Consider the following 13,154-nt stretch of genomic DNA (forward strand, 5'->3'; position numbering starts at 1 on the left):
GATGCATGTATGGTTGAATCCATTAATGTATAGATGGATGAATGACTAGATTTATTTTTGTGATATTTTCAGGGTCAGACCTGATAGAGTGATGTGACTCTGGGATCGTCTGATGGGCTTCCGAGGTCTACTCAGGGCCATCAGGACCTTCGTCTTAGGACCTTCGTGTTTCACCACCTCTTGATCACCAGATGACGGCGCCCTGGTCCATCCTCCCATCTCTCCCGGCCCCTCCCCCATCCCGTGTATGACCGTGTCCTTCAGCCGAACAGTGGCGCCGACCATCCGGCCGGTTTCCCCGGAGGCGTCCGGCGAGGTCTCGGTCTGGATGGCCGTGTCCGCGGTTGCCTGCCTGGCGCTTGGACGTCTGGAGCGGTCCTCCGTGGAGATGGCCACGTCCACCATGTCTGCGCCAAAGACGGGCGGGAACAGGACCTGGGAGAGACCGCTGAGGGAGCTGAGTGGGGTGCTGGAGGACATGGAGGAGGTGGAGGAGTGGGAGTCGGAGCCTTGGGAGGAAGACACTGCCGCCCCGTTGGCCACTGTTGGATGAACGGATAAAGGCTATTTTATTGAATGGAGCAAAAATACAAAAATACAAATATTTTTGTTATATACTTAGTGAAAACTTACATTTGTCGAGCCACCCGTACTCTGCCACCATCTCCTTGTACGCAGGGTATCTTCCAGCTTCCTATAGCGGCACAAAGCTAATTAGTCATGAGAGGCAACAACAACAATTGTTTGTAAGAGGAGTAAACGTTCCAAGACCAGGAAGTAGTCATAGCCCAAACAGCTTTATGCTGCTCACAGCCACTAGGGGCATATGTTCACTTTCATGTGTGTTATGCAATAATTAGCACTAATTACAGTACTATGCAATTACTCAAGATTATTATTAACACAGTTGAGGTACTGTTAGTGAGAGATCCCTATTAAAGGCCTACTGAAAGCCACTACTAGCGACCACGCAGTCTGATAGTTTATATATCAATGATGAAATATTAACATTGCAACACGTGCCAATTTAGTTTACTAAATTGCAATTTAAATTTCGCGCAGAAGTATCATCCTAAAACGTCGCAATATGATGACTCGTGCGCGTGACGTCACGCATTGTAGAGGACATTTTGTTCCAGCACCGTTCCCAGCTATTCTGTTTTCATCGCATAATTCCCCACTATTATGGACATCTGTTTTGTTGAATCTTTTGCAATTTGTTCAATGAATAATGGAGACGTCAAAGAAGAAAGCTGCAGGTGGGAAGCGGTGTATTGCGGCCGCCTTTAGCAACACAGACACGGCCGTCGTTTCGTTGTTTACATTCCCGAAAGATGACGGTGAAGCTTTACTATGGAACAGAGCGGTCAAGCGAACACGGTTGGATTGGACCACACACACAAAGTACAGTGTATTATGCAGCGATCATTTCGAAAGATCGTGTTTCGAAGAGGGTCCCTTGCAAAGGGGGCAGAGATGGGCATCGCCACCACCCGTCGAATGGTGCTGAAAAAAGGTGCGGGGCCGACCTTCAGGTTGTACAGGTACGAGCATATAATCTCACTAAAAAACTAGTAACACAATAAGCAGATGAGGGATTTTCCAGAATTGTCCTAGTAAATTTGTCTAATAACATCTGAATCGCTCCCACTGTATAGTCTTTTTTTTTTTTTTCCTAGTCCTTCCCTCTCACTTTCCTCATCCACGAATCTTTCATCCTCTCTCAAATTAATGGGGAAATCGTCGCTTTCTCGGTCCGAATCACTCTCGCTGCTGGTGGCCATGATTGTAAACAATGTTCAGATGTGAAGAGCTCCACAACCCGTGACGTCACGCGCATGTCACTTATTTGCACAAAACTTGGTAACAGTTTTATCCAAAGTTGTCTCAGGCTGTATTTTGCAGTGAAATTTGCCACTGAGCACAATAGTTGGATTCCCCTCACTCATTTTTCTACTGACGTATGCATTGATCTGATCACTGACCGCTTAGGGGTTAAAGTAAAAAAAACGTATGCAGTCAAAATAAATGGCATGATTAATCTAAATGTGTAATTGTTTGCTATTAATCACATGAGTTAACTTCTTCATTTTGACAGCCCTGTAAAAACAAATTGAATGTCGGAAAAATAAACATGCATTTGAGCAAAACAATCAAATCTATACTGAAATTTGGAAAAAAAATATAAAATTCCTGAAGAATATGAATATTCAAAATACTTTTTGTCGAAATCTAATTGCCCCAAAACTGATTGACTCACTACTATCCGCCCAGTCCTACAATTGTAGACAAATGTTTAATGCTTCATCCACGCTACGTCAAATTCAATGCTTTTTAATGCCATTTAAAGGCCTACTGAAAGCCACTACTAGCGACCACGCAGTCTGATAGTTTATATATCAATGATGAAATATTAACATTGCAACACATGCCAATACGGCCGCTTTAGTTTACTAAATTGCAATTTTAAATTTCCCACGGAGTTTGTTGAAAACATCGCGGAATGATGACGTGTGTTTGTGACGTTATTGGTTGAGCGGACATTTTAGCCCAGCACCACTCACGGCTAAAAGTCGTCTCTTTTCATCGCATAATCACACAGTATTTTGGACATCTGTGTTGCTGAATCTTTTGCAATTTGTTCAATTAATAATGGAGACTATAAAGAAGAATGCTGTTGGTGGAAAGCGGTGGATTGCAGCTGCCTTTAGCAACCGAAACACAGCCGGTGTTTCTTTGTTTGTTGTGAAGCTTTAGCGAACATGTTTCTCTACCACATGTCAACCAGCAAGTTTTTGGATGAGAAAATTGTGATGTTAAGTCGGCTCTTGTGCGGAGTTAGCGTCCTGCTGCAGCAGCTGTCAAAAAGGCAGCTGTGATCTTGGCTCCTCCATTGGCTTCTCTCAGAGACACTGGCGGTCACCGCAGTCCTCCGACTTTCAGGTATGAATTTATAATCTCACTAAAACACTATTAACACAATAAGCAGATAAGGGATTTTCCAGAATTAACCTAGTAAATGTGTCTAATAACATCTGAATCGCTCCCACTGCTGTCACAATTTTTTTCTTTTTTTCTAGTGCTTCACTCTCACTTTCCTCATCCACGAATCTTTCATCCTCGCTCAAATTAATGGGGAAATCAATGCTTTCTCGGTCTGAATCGCTCTAGCTGCTGGTGGCTATGATCATAAACAATGTGAGGATGGGAGGAGCCCTATAACCCGTGACATCACGCGCACATCGTCTGCTACTTCCGGTACAGGCAAGGCTTTTTTTATCAGCACCAAAAGTTGCGAAGTTTATCGTGGATGTTCTCTACTAAATCCTTTCAGCAAAAATATGGCAATATCGCAAAATGATCAAGTATGACACATAGAATGGACCTGCTATCCCCGTTTAAATAAGAACATCTCATTTCAGTAGGCCTTTAAAGTTGGATAAATAGTCATAGTAGTCGTACAGTTTATTCTAAAAATGTGCCAAAAGGAACATAAGGATCCTATTTGTTATGGTTGTAAGGATTTGAGCACATGGTGATGCGAGGGTTGTTCTCCTAAGATGCAGACGGAATTCCGACACAGCGTACATGTAGGAAATTATTTATTCAAGCAATAAATCAGGCGGGAACAAACAAAAGCAAGCTCATAGCACGGAAGGCAAAAGCTAAGGGGGCTAGCGCTGGAGCTAGCGAACAAAATTAGCTCAGCATGGAAGCTAGCATAAACAAAAGAACCTAGCGTGGAAGCTTGTATACAAAAACAGGAATCAAACCGTCGTTAACTGTTGCATGTGGCAAATTAGGAAGCCAGACTGAGTGTGGAAAGAAAGGGAAATAAACAGAACTAGATGCTAATCAGAGGCAGCTGAAACCAATCAGGAGACACAAAACAGGGGTGCTGAAACAGAACTAAGGGAGTCCAAAAACCAAACAGAACAGGATCCGGGCAGCGGCGATGCAGAGGCGGCAGGTGGAGCGCAGGTAAACACGACTTTAACGTCAAAAAACAAGGTCGGAAACATTCAATGCAATCGAAACGACAGGAAACGGCGACCGAGCCCTGTGTGGCTGGCATATAAAGGAGCCTGATTGGCAAATTGAACAGGTGAGCCCATAGATTGCCGATCAGGAAGAGGTGAGGGTGGCAGTGCTCAGGCAAGAAGAGTGGTGAAGGCAAACCAAAAATAAGAGTGCAGGAAAATAACTTAATACGGAACTTTTGTTCATACCCTTTGTTTTTGTAATATTTTTGAGTTATGATTAAAGATGTCATTACCTTCACACTTATGTCCGTTCCAATCTCTTTACACCACGGGAAAACAAACCACACCTGAGTCCACGCCATGACAGAAGCAAACAACTTAGAACCTGTCTATAACATTTTTAAACATCAAAGCAAGACACAGATGGGACTTGAACCCACGATCTATTGATTTACGAGACCTACGCCTTACCACTTGGCCACCGCGCCCAAACGTGTAATTATTATGGTCTGTATAAACTAGGCAGGGAGGATCACATCACATTGGATAAAACTGTGTGTTTATTGGAACCTGATCCACAACTGCCTCTGAATAATGAACACAGAGCCTGAGCAACGTGAGATCACAGGAGGAAAACGAGCACACCGCCATGTTAAAGAGCGTACACACACACACACACACACACACACACACACACACACACACTCATACATACTGGTTATCATTTGGAATGGGGACCAAGTTTTTGATCATGACTTGTGGGGACCACCCTTTTCTACAGGTTGTGGAGGCATAACAAAACAAAAACATAGGTAAAATGGCCACTGCCCAGTTGGCTCATACATGTCTTTAAATCTCTGAATTGATGAAGTCAACGATCCTGTTCTGTCTCCCTGTAATGTTTGTCTGATCTTGAATGGGATTGTGCTGAAAATTGTAATTTTCCTGAAGGAACTCTCCTGACGGAATAAATAAAGTACTATCTAATCTAATCTAATCTAATCTAATCTAAGTAATGTGCTGATCATTCTTACTGGGGATGCTGGGGAAAAGGAGTTCATATGGTTCATGGGGACCAAATTTAAATAATTTTGCATAATTCACACAAATTTGTATGTGATTACTGAGGACCATCCATCCATTTTCTACCGCTTATTCCCTTTCGGGGTCGCGGGGGGCGCTGGCGCCTATCTCAGCTACAATCGGGCGGAAGGCGGGGTACACCCTGGACAAGTCGCCACTTCATCGCAGGGCCAACACAGATAGACAGACAACATTCACACACTAGGGCCAATTTAGTGTTGCCAATCAACCTATCCCCAGGTGCATGTCTTTGGAAGTGGGAGGAAGCCGGAGTACCCGGAGGGAACCCACGCATTCACGGGGAGAACATGCAAACTCCACACAGAAAGATCCCGAGCCTGGATTTGAACCCAGGACTGCAGGACCTTCGTATTGTGAGGCAGACGCACTAACCCCTCTGCCACCGACGAGGACTGAGGACCATTTAAACAAAAAAAAACGTTCGAATTAAATATGATGTCAATCAATGTTTACTTATATAGCCCTAAATCACTAGTGTCTCAAAGGGCTGCACAAACCACTACAACATCCTCGGTAGGCCCACATAAGGGCAAGGAAAACTCACACCCAGTGGGACGTCGGTGACAATGATGACTATGAGAACCTTAGAGAGGAGGAAAGCAATGGATGTCGAGCGGGTCTAACATGATACTGTGAAAGTTCAATCCATAATGGATCCAACACAGTCGCGAGAGTCCAGTCCAAAGCGGATCCAACACAGCAGCGAGAGTCCCGTTCACAGCGGAGCCAGCAGGAAACCAGCGGGGTGTATAATATAGTCAGGAAGAGTCATGGATGCAAAGGATTCTGGGTATTTGTTGCGTTGCGTTTATGTTGTGTTACTGTGAGGATGTTCTCCCGAAATGTGTTTGTCATTCTTGTTTGGTGTGGCTTCACAGCGTGGCACATATTGGTAAGAGTGTTAAAGTTGTTTATATCACAACCATCAGTGTACTCTGTGTCACCCAGTATGCCTTGCAGTCGTGTGCGTGTATCGGCGGAAGCTGCACACAACATGTTGCTGGACTGGCAAGCAGTTTGTAAAAGTTGTAGAAGGCGACAAAGGCAATGGCTTCATAGCACGCCCTAATACTTATTATCTGGGTGACCGCCAGCAGATATTCGTGAGAATGTTTGCGGCTCCAAATAAATGATAAATGGGTTGTACTTGTATAGCGCTTTTCTACCTTCAAGGTACTCAAAGCGCTTTGACACTACTTCCACATTTACCCATTCACACACACATTCACACACTGATGGAGGGAGCTGCCATGCAAGGCGCCAACCAGCACCCATCAGGAGCAAGGGTGAAGTGTCTTGCTCAGGACACAACGGACGTGACAAGGTTGGTTCTAGGTGGGATTTGAACCAGTGACCCTCGGGTTGCGCACGGCCACTCTCCCACTGCGCCACGCCGTCCCTGAAATGTCCTCTTTACTTTGTGACACGGGTCAAAATGTCTCTTTAAGTGGTAAAAAGTGCGATCCCTGAACTATATAAGTTGAATATTTCCGAATGGTTCAACCGCCCCCCGCCCGATTCTATTCAAAATATATTTTTTCATCATGTGACCCGCCCGACTTGCGGTTAATCCACGGACTCCGCAGATGAGACCGCAAACCGCACATCTCTAGAGTGTAGGAGGTGATAGAGGGTGATGTCGCCAGCCTGACTGCCAGGCAACTGCAGGCTTGAATAATGCTGTGGTGATTAACAGGTGCATGAGTCCAAATGAACCAGGTGTGTGACATGACAGGTGAAAACTAATCGGTAGTCATGGTGACAAACAAGAGTGCCCAATGAGTCCAAAACCAAACAGATCGTGACCACAAAACATGACAGAAGTTTCACCACTTAAATGTTAAAACAAATCTCGCATCTTCTATTTAGCAGTAATGAAGTTGTCCACAACTCCAACTACCATATATAGAAGGATGGAAAATTCTGAATGTGAATCATACTTTAGGTAATAAAGTTTTACAATCATGCTGTATGAAAATGTCATCCTAAGGAACACTAGACCAGATTTTGTTTTGGGAAAAAATCTATTAGTTTTAACTAATGATGGATACCACACAGAATCACAGTACTGCAGCACTGGTATCAAATTTCCATATTAAGGTGCGAGCCGCGTGTCTGAGACCCCTAGTTTATACATATCACAATGCAAAAAAAGAACTTGGTACGCTGTGTTATCCATCCATCCATCCATCTTCTTCCGCTTATCCGAGGTCGGGTCGCGGGGTCAACAGCCTAAGCAGGGAAACCCAGACTTCCCTCTCCCCAGCCACTTCGTCTAGCTCTTCCCGGGGGATCCCGAGGCGTTCCCAGGCCAGCCGGGAGACATAGTCTTCCCAACGTGTCCTGGGTCTTCCCCGTGGCCTCCTACCGGTTAGACGTGCCCTAAACACATCCCTAGGGAGGCGTTCGGGTGGCATCCTGACCAGATGCCCGAACCACCTCATCTGGCTCCTCTCCATGTGGAGGAGCAGCGGCTTTACTTTGAGTTCCTCCCGGATGGCAGAGCTTCTCACCCTATCTCTAAGGGAGAGACCTGGAAACTCATTTGGGCCGCTTGTACCCGTGATCTTATCCTTTCGGTCATGACCCAAAGCTCATGACCATAGGTGAGGATGGGAACGTAGATCGACCGGTAAATTGAGAGCTTTGCCTTCCGGCTCAGCTCCTTCTTCACCACAACGGTTCGGTACAACGTCCGCATTACTGAAGACGCCGCACCGATCCGCCTGTCGATCTCACGATCCACTCTTCCCTCACTCGTGAACAAGACTCCTAGGTACTTGAACTCCTCCACTTGGGGCAGGGTCTCCTCCCCAACCCGGAGATGGCACTCCACCCTTTTCCGGGCGAGAACCATGGACTCGGACTTGGAGGTGCTGATTCTCATTCCGGTCGCTTCACACTCGGCTGCAAACCGATCCAGTAAGAGCTGAAGATCCCGGTCAGATGAAGCCATCAGGACCACATCATCTGCAAAAAGCAGAGACCTAATCCTGCGGTCACCAAACCGGAACCCCTCAACGCCTTGACTGCGCCTAGAAATTCTGTCCATAAAAGTTATGAACAGAATCGGTGACAAAGGACAGCCTTGGCGGAGTCCAACCCTCACTGGAAATGTGTTTGACTTACTAAGTTCTGACACTGATCATACAGGGAGTGGACCGCCACAATAAGACAGTCCGATACCCCATACTCTCTGAGCACTCCCCACAGGACTTCCCGAGGGACACGGTCCAATGCCTTCTCCAAGTCCACAAAGCACATGTAGACTGGTTGGGCAAACTCCCATGCACCCTCAAGAACCCTGCCCAGAGTTTAGAGCTGGTCCACAGTTCCACGACCAGGACGAAAACCACACTGTTCCGCCTGAATCCGAGGTTGGACTATCCGGCGTAGCCTCCTCTCCAGTACACCTGAATAAACCTTACCGGGAAGGCTGAGGAGTGTGATCCCACGATAGTTGGAACACACCCTCCGGTCCCCCTTCTTAAAGAGAGGAACCACCACCCCGGTCTGCCAATCCAGAGGTACCGCCCCCGATGTCCACGCTGTGTTATTTCCTTTTAAATTTCAAAAGAGTTTTGAGGCTCCCATTGTTTTCTTCATTTTGTGAAACGGGTCAAAATGGGTCTTTGAGTGGTAAAGGTTGCCGACCCCTGCCTTAAGGGGACCCGTTTTTTTTGTCCCCATACCGTCAGAGGTCTCCTATAGGTGTAAACAGAGCGATGTCCCCATTAAGTGAGCATTGCCAGAACACACACACACACACACACACACACACACATGAGCCATCCCTGTGCAGGGTTGTGGTGTTCTTTAACATACTTAAGATGTGTTATTGTGTCAGAACAATTAGAGGCCCTCTGTCACTTGTTCCAGTACGCGCCGAGGTACAAATAATTAACAGCGAGGCGCACACAAAGGGTTCTAAGATGAACCCTCTTTATTTTTAGAGTTCATTTAAAGTGAGTTCCTTCTATTCGGGTCTTATTAAATATGCACAGCAGACGTTTGCAAGAGAAAGTGTTGAAACCGATGCCTGGTACTCTCTGCAGTTGAGTGAACACGTACGAGGAAACATGGCGACGAACAATGAGGACTCACCCTAATAGTTAACATGACGTGGGTGTGGCTTTTCAGGACCTCCACGGCGTTGCTGTGTGTGATGTCATCAAAGCTGACCCCGTTGGCGGCCAGGATCTGATCCCCCATCTTGATGCCGTGCCGCTCCGCCAGCCCGCCCGGGTCCAGCCTGAACGTTAAAGGTGAACTGACAAGTCCAATGTTCGCTATTCAGACCTTTCTCACTCAACCGAGCGCGGTTGCTTACTTTGAGACGTAGATTCCCAGTCCAAACTCTCGTCCTCCCCGGATGTTGAAGCCCAGGCAGTAGTCGTCCGACGTGGTGAAGAGGTGCACCATCCTGCGGAGGGCGCTGTCCGAACTGGCCTCTGATGGCGTGCGCCCCCCTTCCTCCACCACCATCCTTCTGTGGATCAGATCCACCCTAAACACACACAACATGTTGATAACGTGTAAACCAGGGGTGCCCATTACGTCGATCGCCAGCTACCAGTCGACCGCGGGGGGGGTGTCAGTCGATCTCCAGCCAGGCTTTTAAAAAAAATAGACCTATCAATCAACGTTTATTTATATAGCCCCAAATCACAAATGTCTCAAAGGACTGCACAAATCATTACGACTACAACATCCTCGGAAGAACCCACAAAAGGGCAAGGAAAACTCACACCCAGTGGGCAGGGAGAATTCACATTCAGTGGGACGCCAGTGACAATGCTGACTATGAGAAACCTTGGAGAGGACCTCAGATGTGGGCAACCCCCCCCCCCTCTAGGGGACCGAAAGCAATGGATGTCGAGTGGGTCTAACATGATACTGTGAAAGTTCAATCCATAGTGGCTCCAAGACAGCAGTGAGAGTCCCGTCCACAGGAAACCATCTCAAGCGGATCAGCAGCGTAGAGATGTCCCCAACCGATACAGGCGAGCGGTCCATCCTGGGTCTCGACTCTGGACAGCCAGTACTTCATCCATGGTCATCGGACCGGACCCCCTCCACAAGGGAGGGGGGGACATAGGAGAAAGAAAAGAAGCGGCAGATCAACTGGTCTAAAAAGGAGGTCTATTTAAAGGCTAGAGTATACAGATGAGTTTTAAGATGAGACTTAAATGCTTCTACTGAGGTAGCATCTCGAACTGTTACCGGGAGGGCATTCCAGAGTACTGGAGCCCGAACGGAAAACGCTCTATAGCCCGCAGACTTTTTTTGAGCTCTAGGAATCACTAAAAAGCCGGAGTCCTTTGAACGCAGATTTCTTACCTAAAAATGAGTGATCATCAATCTTCACCAAGACGTCACTTAAATGACATTCACGGTACCGGAGGGTCTTGTGAGATGACGCTGGCTGCTGCAAGATCATTATTATGAAAATATGACCGAGAGGAAGGCCAGAAACACTTTTTATTTCAACAGACTCTCGCGCCGTAGCTTCCGTCAAAACTCTAAAGGCCGACTGCACATTTCCTATCTTCACAATAAAAGCCCTGCTTCATGCTGCCTGCGCTAACTAAATACAGAGTCTCGGAAAACTGGCGTGCACAAGCGATCCCTCAGAAAACTGGCGTGCACAGCTCGGTCGGTGGAGCGGCCGTGCCAGCAACTTGAGGGTTGCAGGTTCGATTCCCGCATCCGCCATCTTAGTCACTGCCGTTGTGTCTTTGGGCAAGACACTTTACCCACCTGCTCCCAGTGCCACCCACACTGGTTTGAATGTAACTTAGATACTGGGTTTCACGATGTAAAAGCGCTTTGAGTCACTAGAGAAAAAGCGCTATATAAATATAATTCACTTCACTAATTCACTTCACTTCACATCACTTGTGCACGCCAGCTTTCCGAGACTCTTATTTTGTTAGCGCAGGCAGCATGAAGCAGGGCTTTTATTGTGAAGATAGGAAATGTGCAGTCGGCCTTTAGAGTTTTGACGGAAGGGACGGCGCGAAAGTCTGTTGAAATAAAAAGTGTTTCTCGCCTTCATCTCTGTCATTTTTTCATAATAATGAACTGGCAGCAGCCAGCGTCATCTCACAAGACCCTCGGGTGCCGTGAATGTCAATCAAGCAAGCTACGGAATTTGCCGCCAATGTTTTTCTTGTAAAGTGTATGGAAGCTGGATGAATTAGATGCCAAAAACCAACCACTTTCATGTGGTATTGTACAGAAAGGACCACTTTTTTTCTCCTCCATTTGAAAATGTGGGCGTTATCATCATTACTGTCTGATTCCAATCAATGCAAGTCATCAGAATCAGGTAATACACCAACTTATATTCTTGTCTTTGTGAAAGAAAGACATCTATATGTGTTACACATGCTTGTATTATCATTAAACACATTTAACTTGTTTACAAAAATGTCTCTTTCATAAATAAATAAATATAAATGATATATATAAATGAGGTAGATCCCCTCGAGTTGGTCAATTGAAAAGTAGCTCGCCTGCAGAAAAAGTGTGGGCACCCCTGGTGTAGGGCCTTTTTGCATTGAGGCGCAGTACCTCAACACATCCAGCAGAGGGCGGCAAATATTTTATATGAAATATAGAGCTGTGATTCAGCCTGCCTTTGCAGATAGTTTAATAGCTACATTGTGATATTTCAGCAAGTACAAATGTGTTAAACCAGGGGTGTCAAACTCATTTTAGCTCAGGGGCCGCATGAAGGAAAGTCTGTGCACAAGCGGGCCGAACTATTAAAATCAGGGCATTGAAACTAAAAAATAAAGGGAATGGGAGGGGAAGAAAAGAAAGAAGAAAGGAAGGGAAAGAAAATAAATTGACATATTTTTTTTTAGTTTTTTTCCTTTTTTATTATTGTTATTATTTTTGTATTGTTGCTTTTTTGTGTCATTTACATATGGTATTGTCACGGGTTACATGTTTTTTTGTGTGACTTATTTATTTTTATTTTTATTTTTTTTATTACATCTGATCAAGCCACGAAAATGTGACTTTCTTCTTCTTTTTTTTAAGTGTGATCACTTCCTGAGGATCCTTGATGCCGAGGAATATTCATCCATCTTGCTATGGTCTAGAACAGGGGTCACCAACGCGGTGCCCGCGGGCACCAGGTCGCCCGTAAGGACCAGATGAGTCGCCCGCTGGCCTGTTCTAAAAATAGCTCAAATAGCAGCACTTACCAGTGAGCTGCCTCTTTTTTAAAAAATTGTATTTATTTACTAGCAAGCTGGTCTCGCTTTGCTCGACATTTTTAATTCTAAGAGAGACAAAACTCAAATAGAATTTGAAACTCCAAGAAAATATTTTAAAGACTTGGTCTTCACTTGTTTAAATAAATTCATTTATTTTTTTACTTTTCTTCTTATAACTTTCAGAAAGATAATTTTAGAGAAAAAAAACATCCTTAAAAAAGATTTTAGGATTTTTAAACACATACCATTTTACCTTTTAAATTCCTTCCTCTTCTTTCCTGACAATTTAAATCAATGTTCAAGTAAATTTAGTTTTTCTTATTGTAAAGAATAATAAATACATTTTAATTTAATTCTTCATTTTAGCTTCGACTTTTTCGACGAACAATATTTGTGAAATATTTCTTCAAATTTAGGATTAAAATTCAAAAAAATTATTCTGGCATATCTAGAAAATCTGTAGAATCAAATTTAAATCTTATTTCAAAGTCTTTTACATTTCTTTTAAAATTTTTGTTCTGGAAAATCTAGAAGAGATAATGATTTGTCTTTGTAAGAAATATAGCTTGGTCCAATTTGTTATATATTCTAACAAAGTGCAGATTGGATTTTAACATAATTAAAACATGTCATCAAAATTCTAAAATTAATCCTAATCAGGAAAAATTACTAATGATGTTCCATAAATTATTTTTTTCATTTTTTCATAAAGATTCAAATTAGCTAGTTTTACTCTTCTTTTGGTTGAATTTTGAATTTTAAACAGTCGAAATTGAAAATGAACTACGTTTTAAAATTTTATTTTTACTTTTTTCGTGTTTTCTCCTCTTTTAAACCC

At 44.4% G+C, this 13,154-nt stretch overlaps 1 protein-coding gene across 1 annotated transcript in view; it reads right to left on the bottom strand.

The window, feature by feature from the left end:
* Positions 1–13,154, bottom strand: part of pdzd7a (PDZ domain containing 7a) — a 49,295-nt gene that overhangs the window by 22,772 nt on the left and 13,369 nt on the right. The window contains exons 4-7 of the mRNA XM_061910088.1: positions 9,418–9,594; positions 9,192–9,339; positions 634–694; positions 81–542 (exon numbers count right to left, since the gene is read on the bottom strand). Coding sequence (XP_061766072.1) covers positions 81–542; positions 634–694; positions 9,192–9,339; positions 9,418–9,594 — 848 coding nt within the window. The remainder of the gene's footprint in view (positions 1–80; positions 543–633; positions 695–9,191; positions 9,340–9,417; positions 9,595–13,154) is intronic.

The sequence above is a fragment of the Nerophis ophidion genome, linkage group LG09 (genome assembly GCF_033978795.1).
Source record: "Nerophis ophidion isolate RoL-2023_Sa linkage group LG09, RoL_Noph_v1.0, whole genome shotgun sequence".
NCBI lineage: Eukaryota > Metazoa > Chordata > Actinopteri > Syngnathiformes > Syngnathidae > Nerophis > Nerophis ophidion.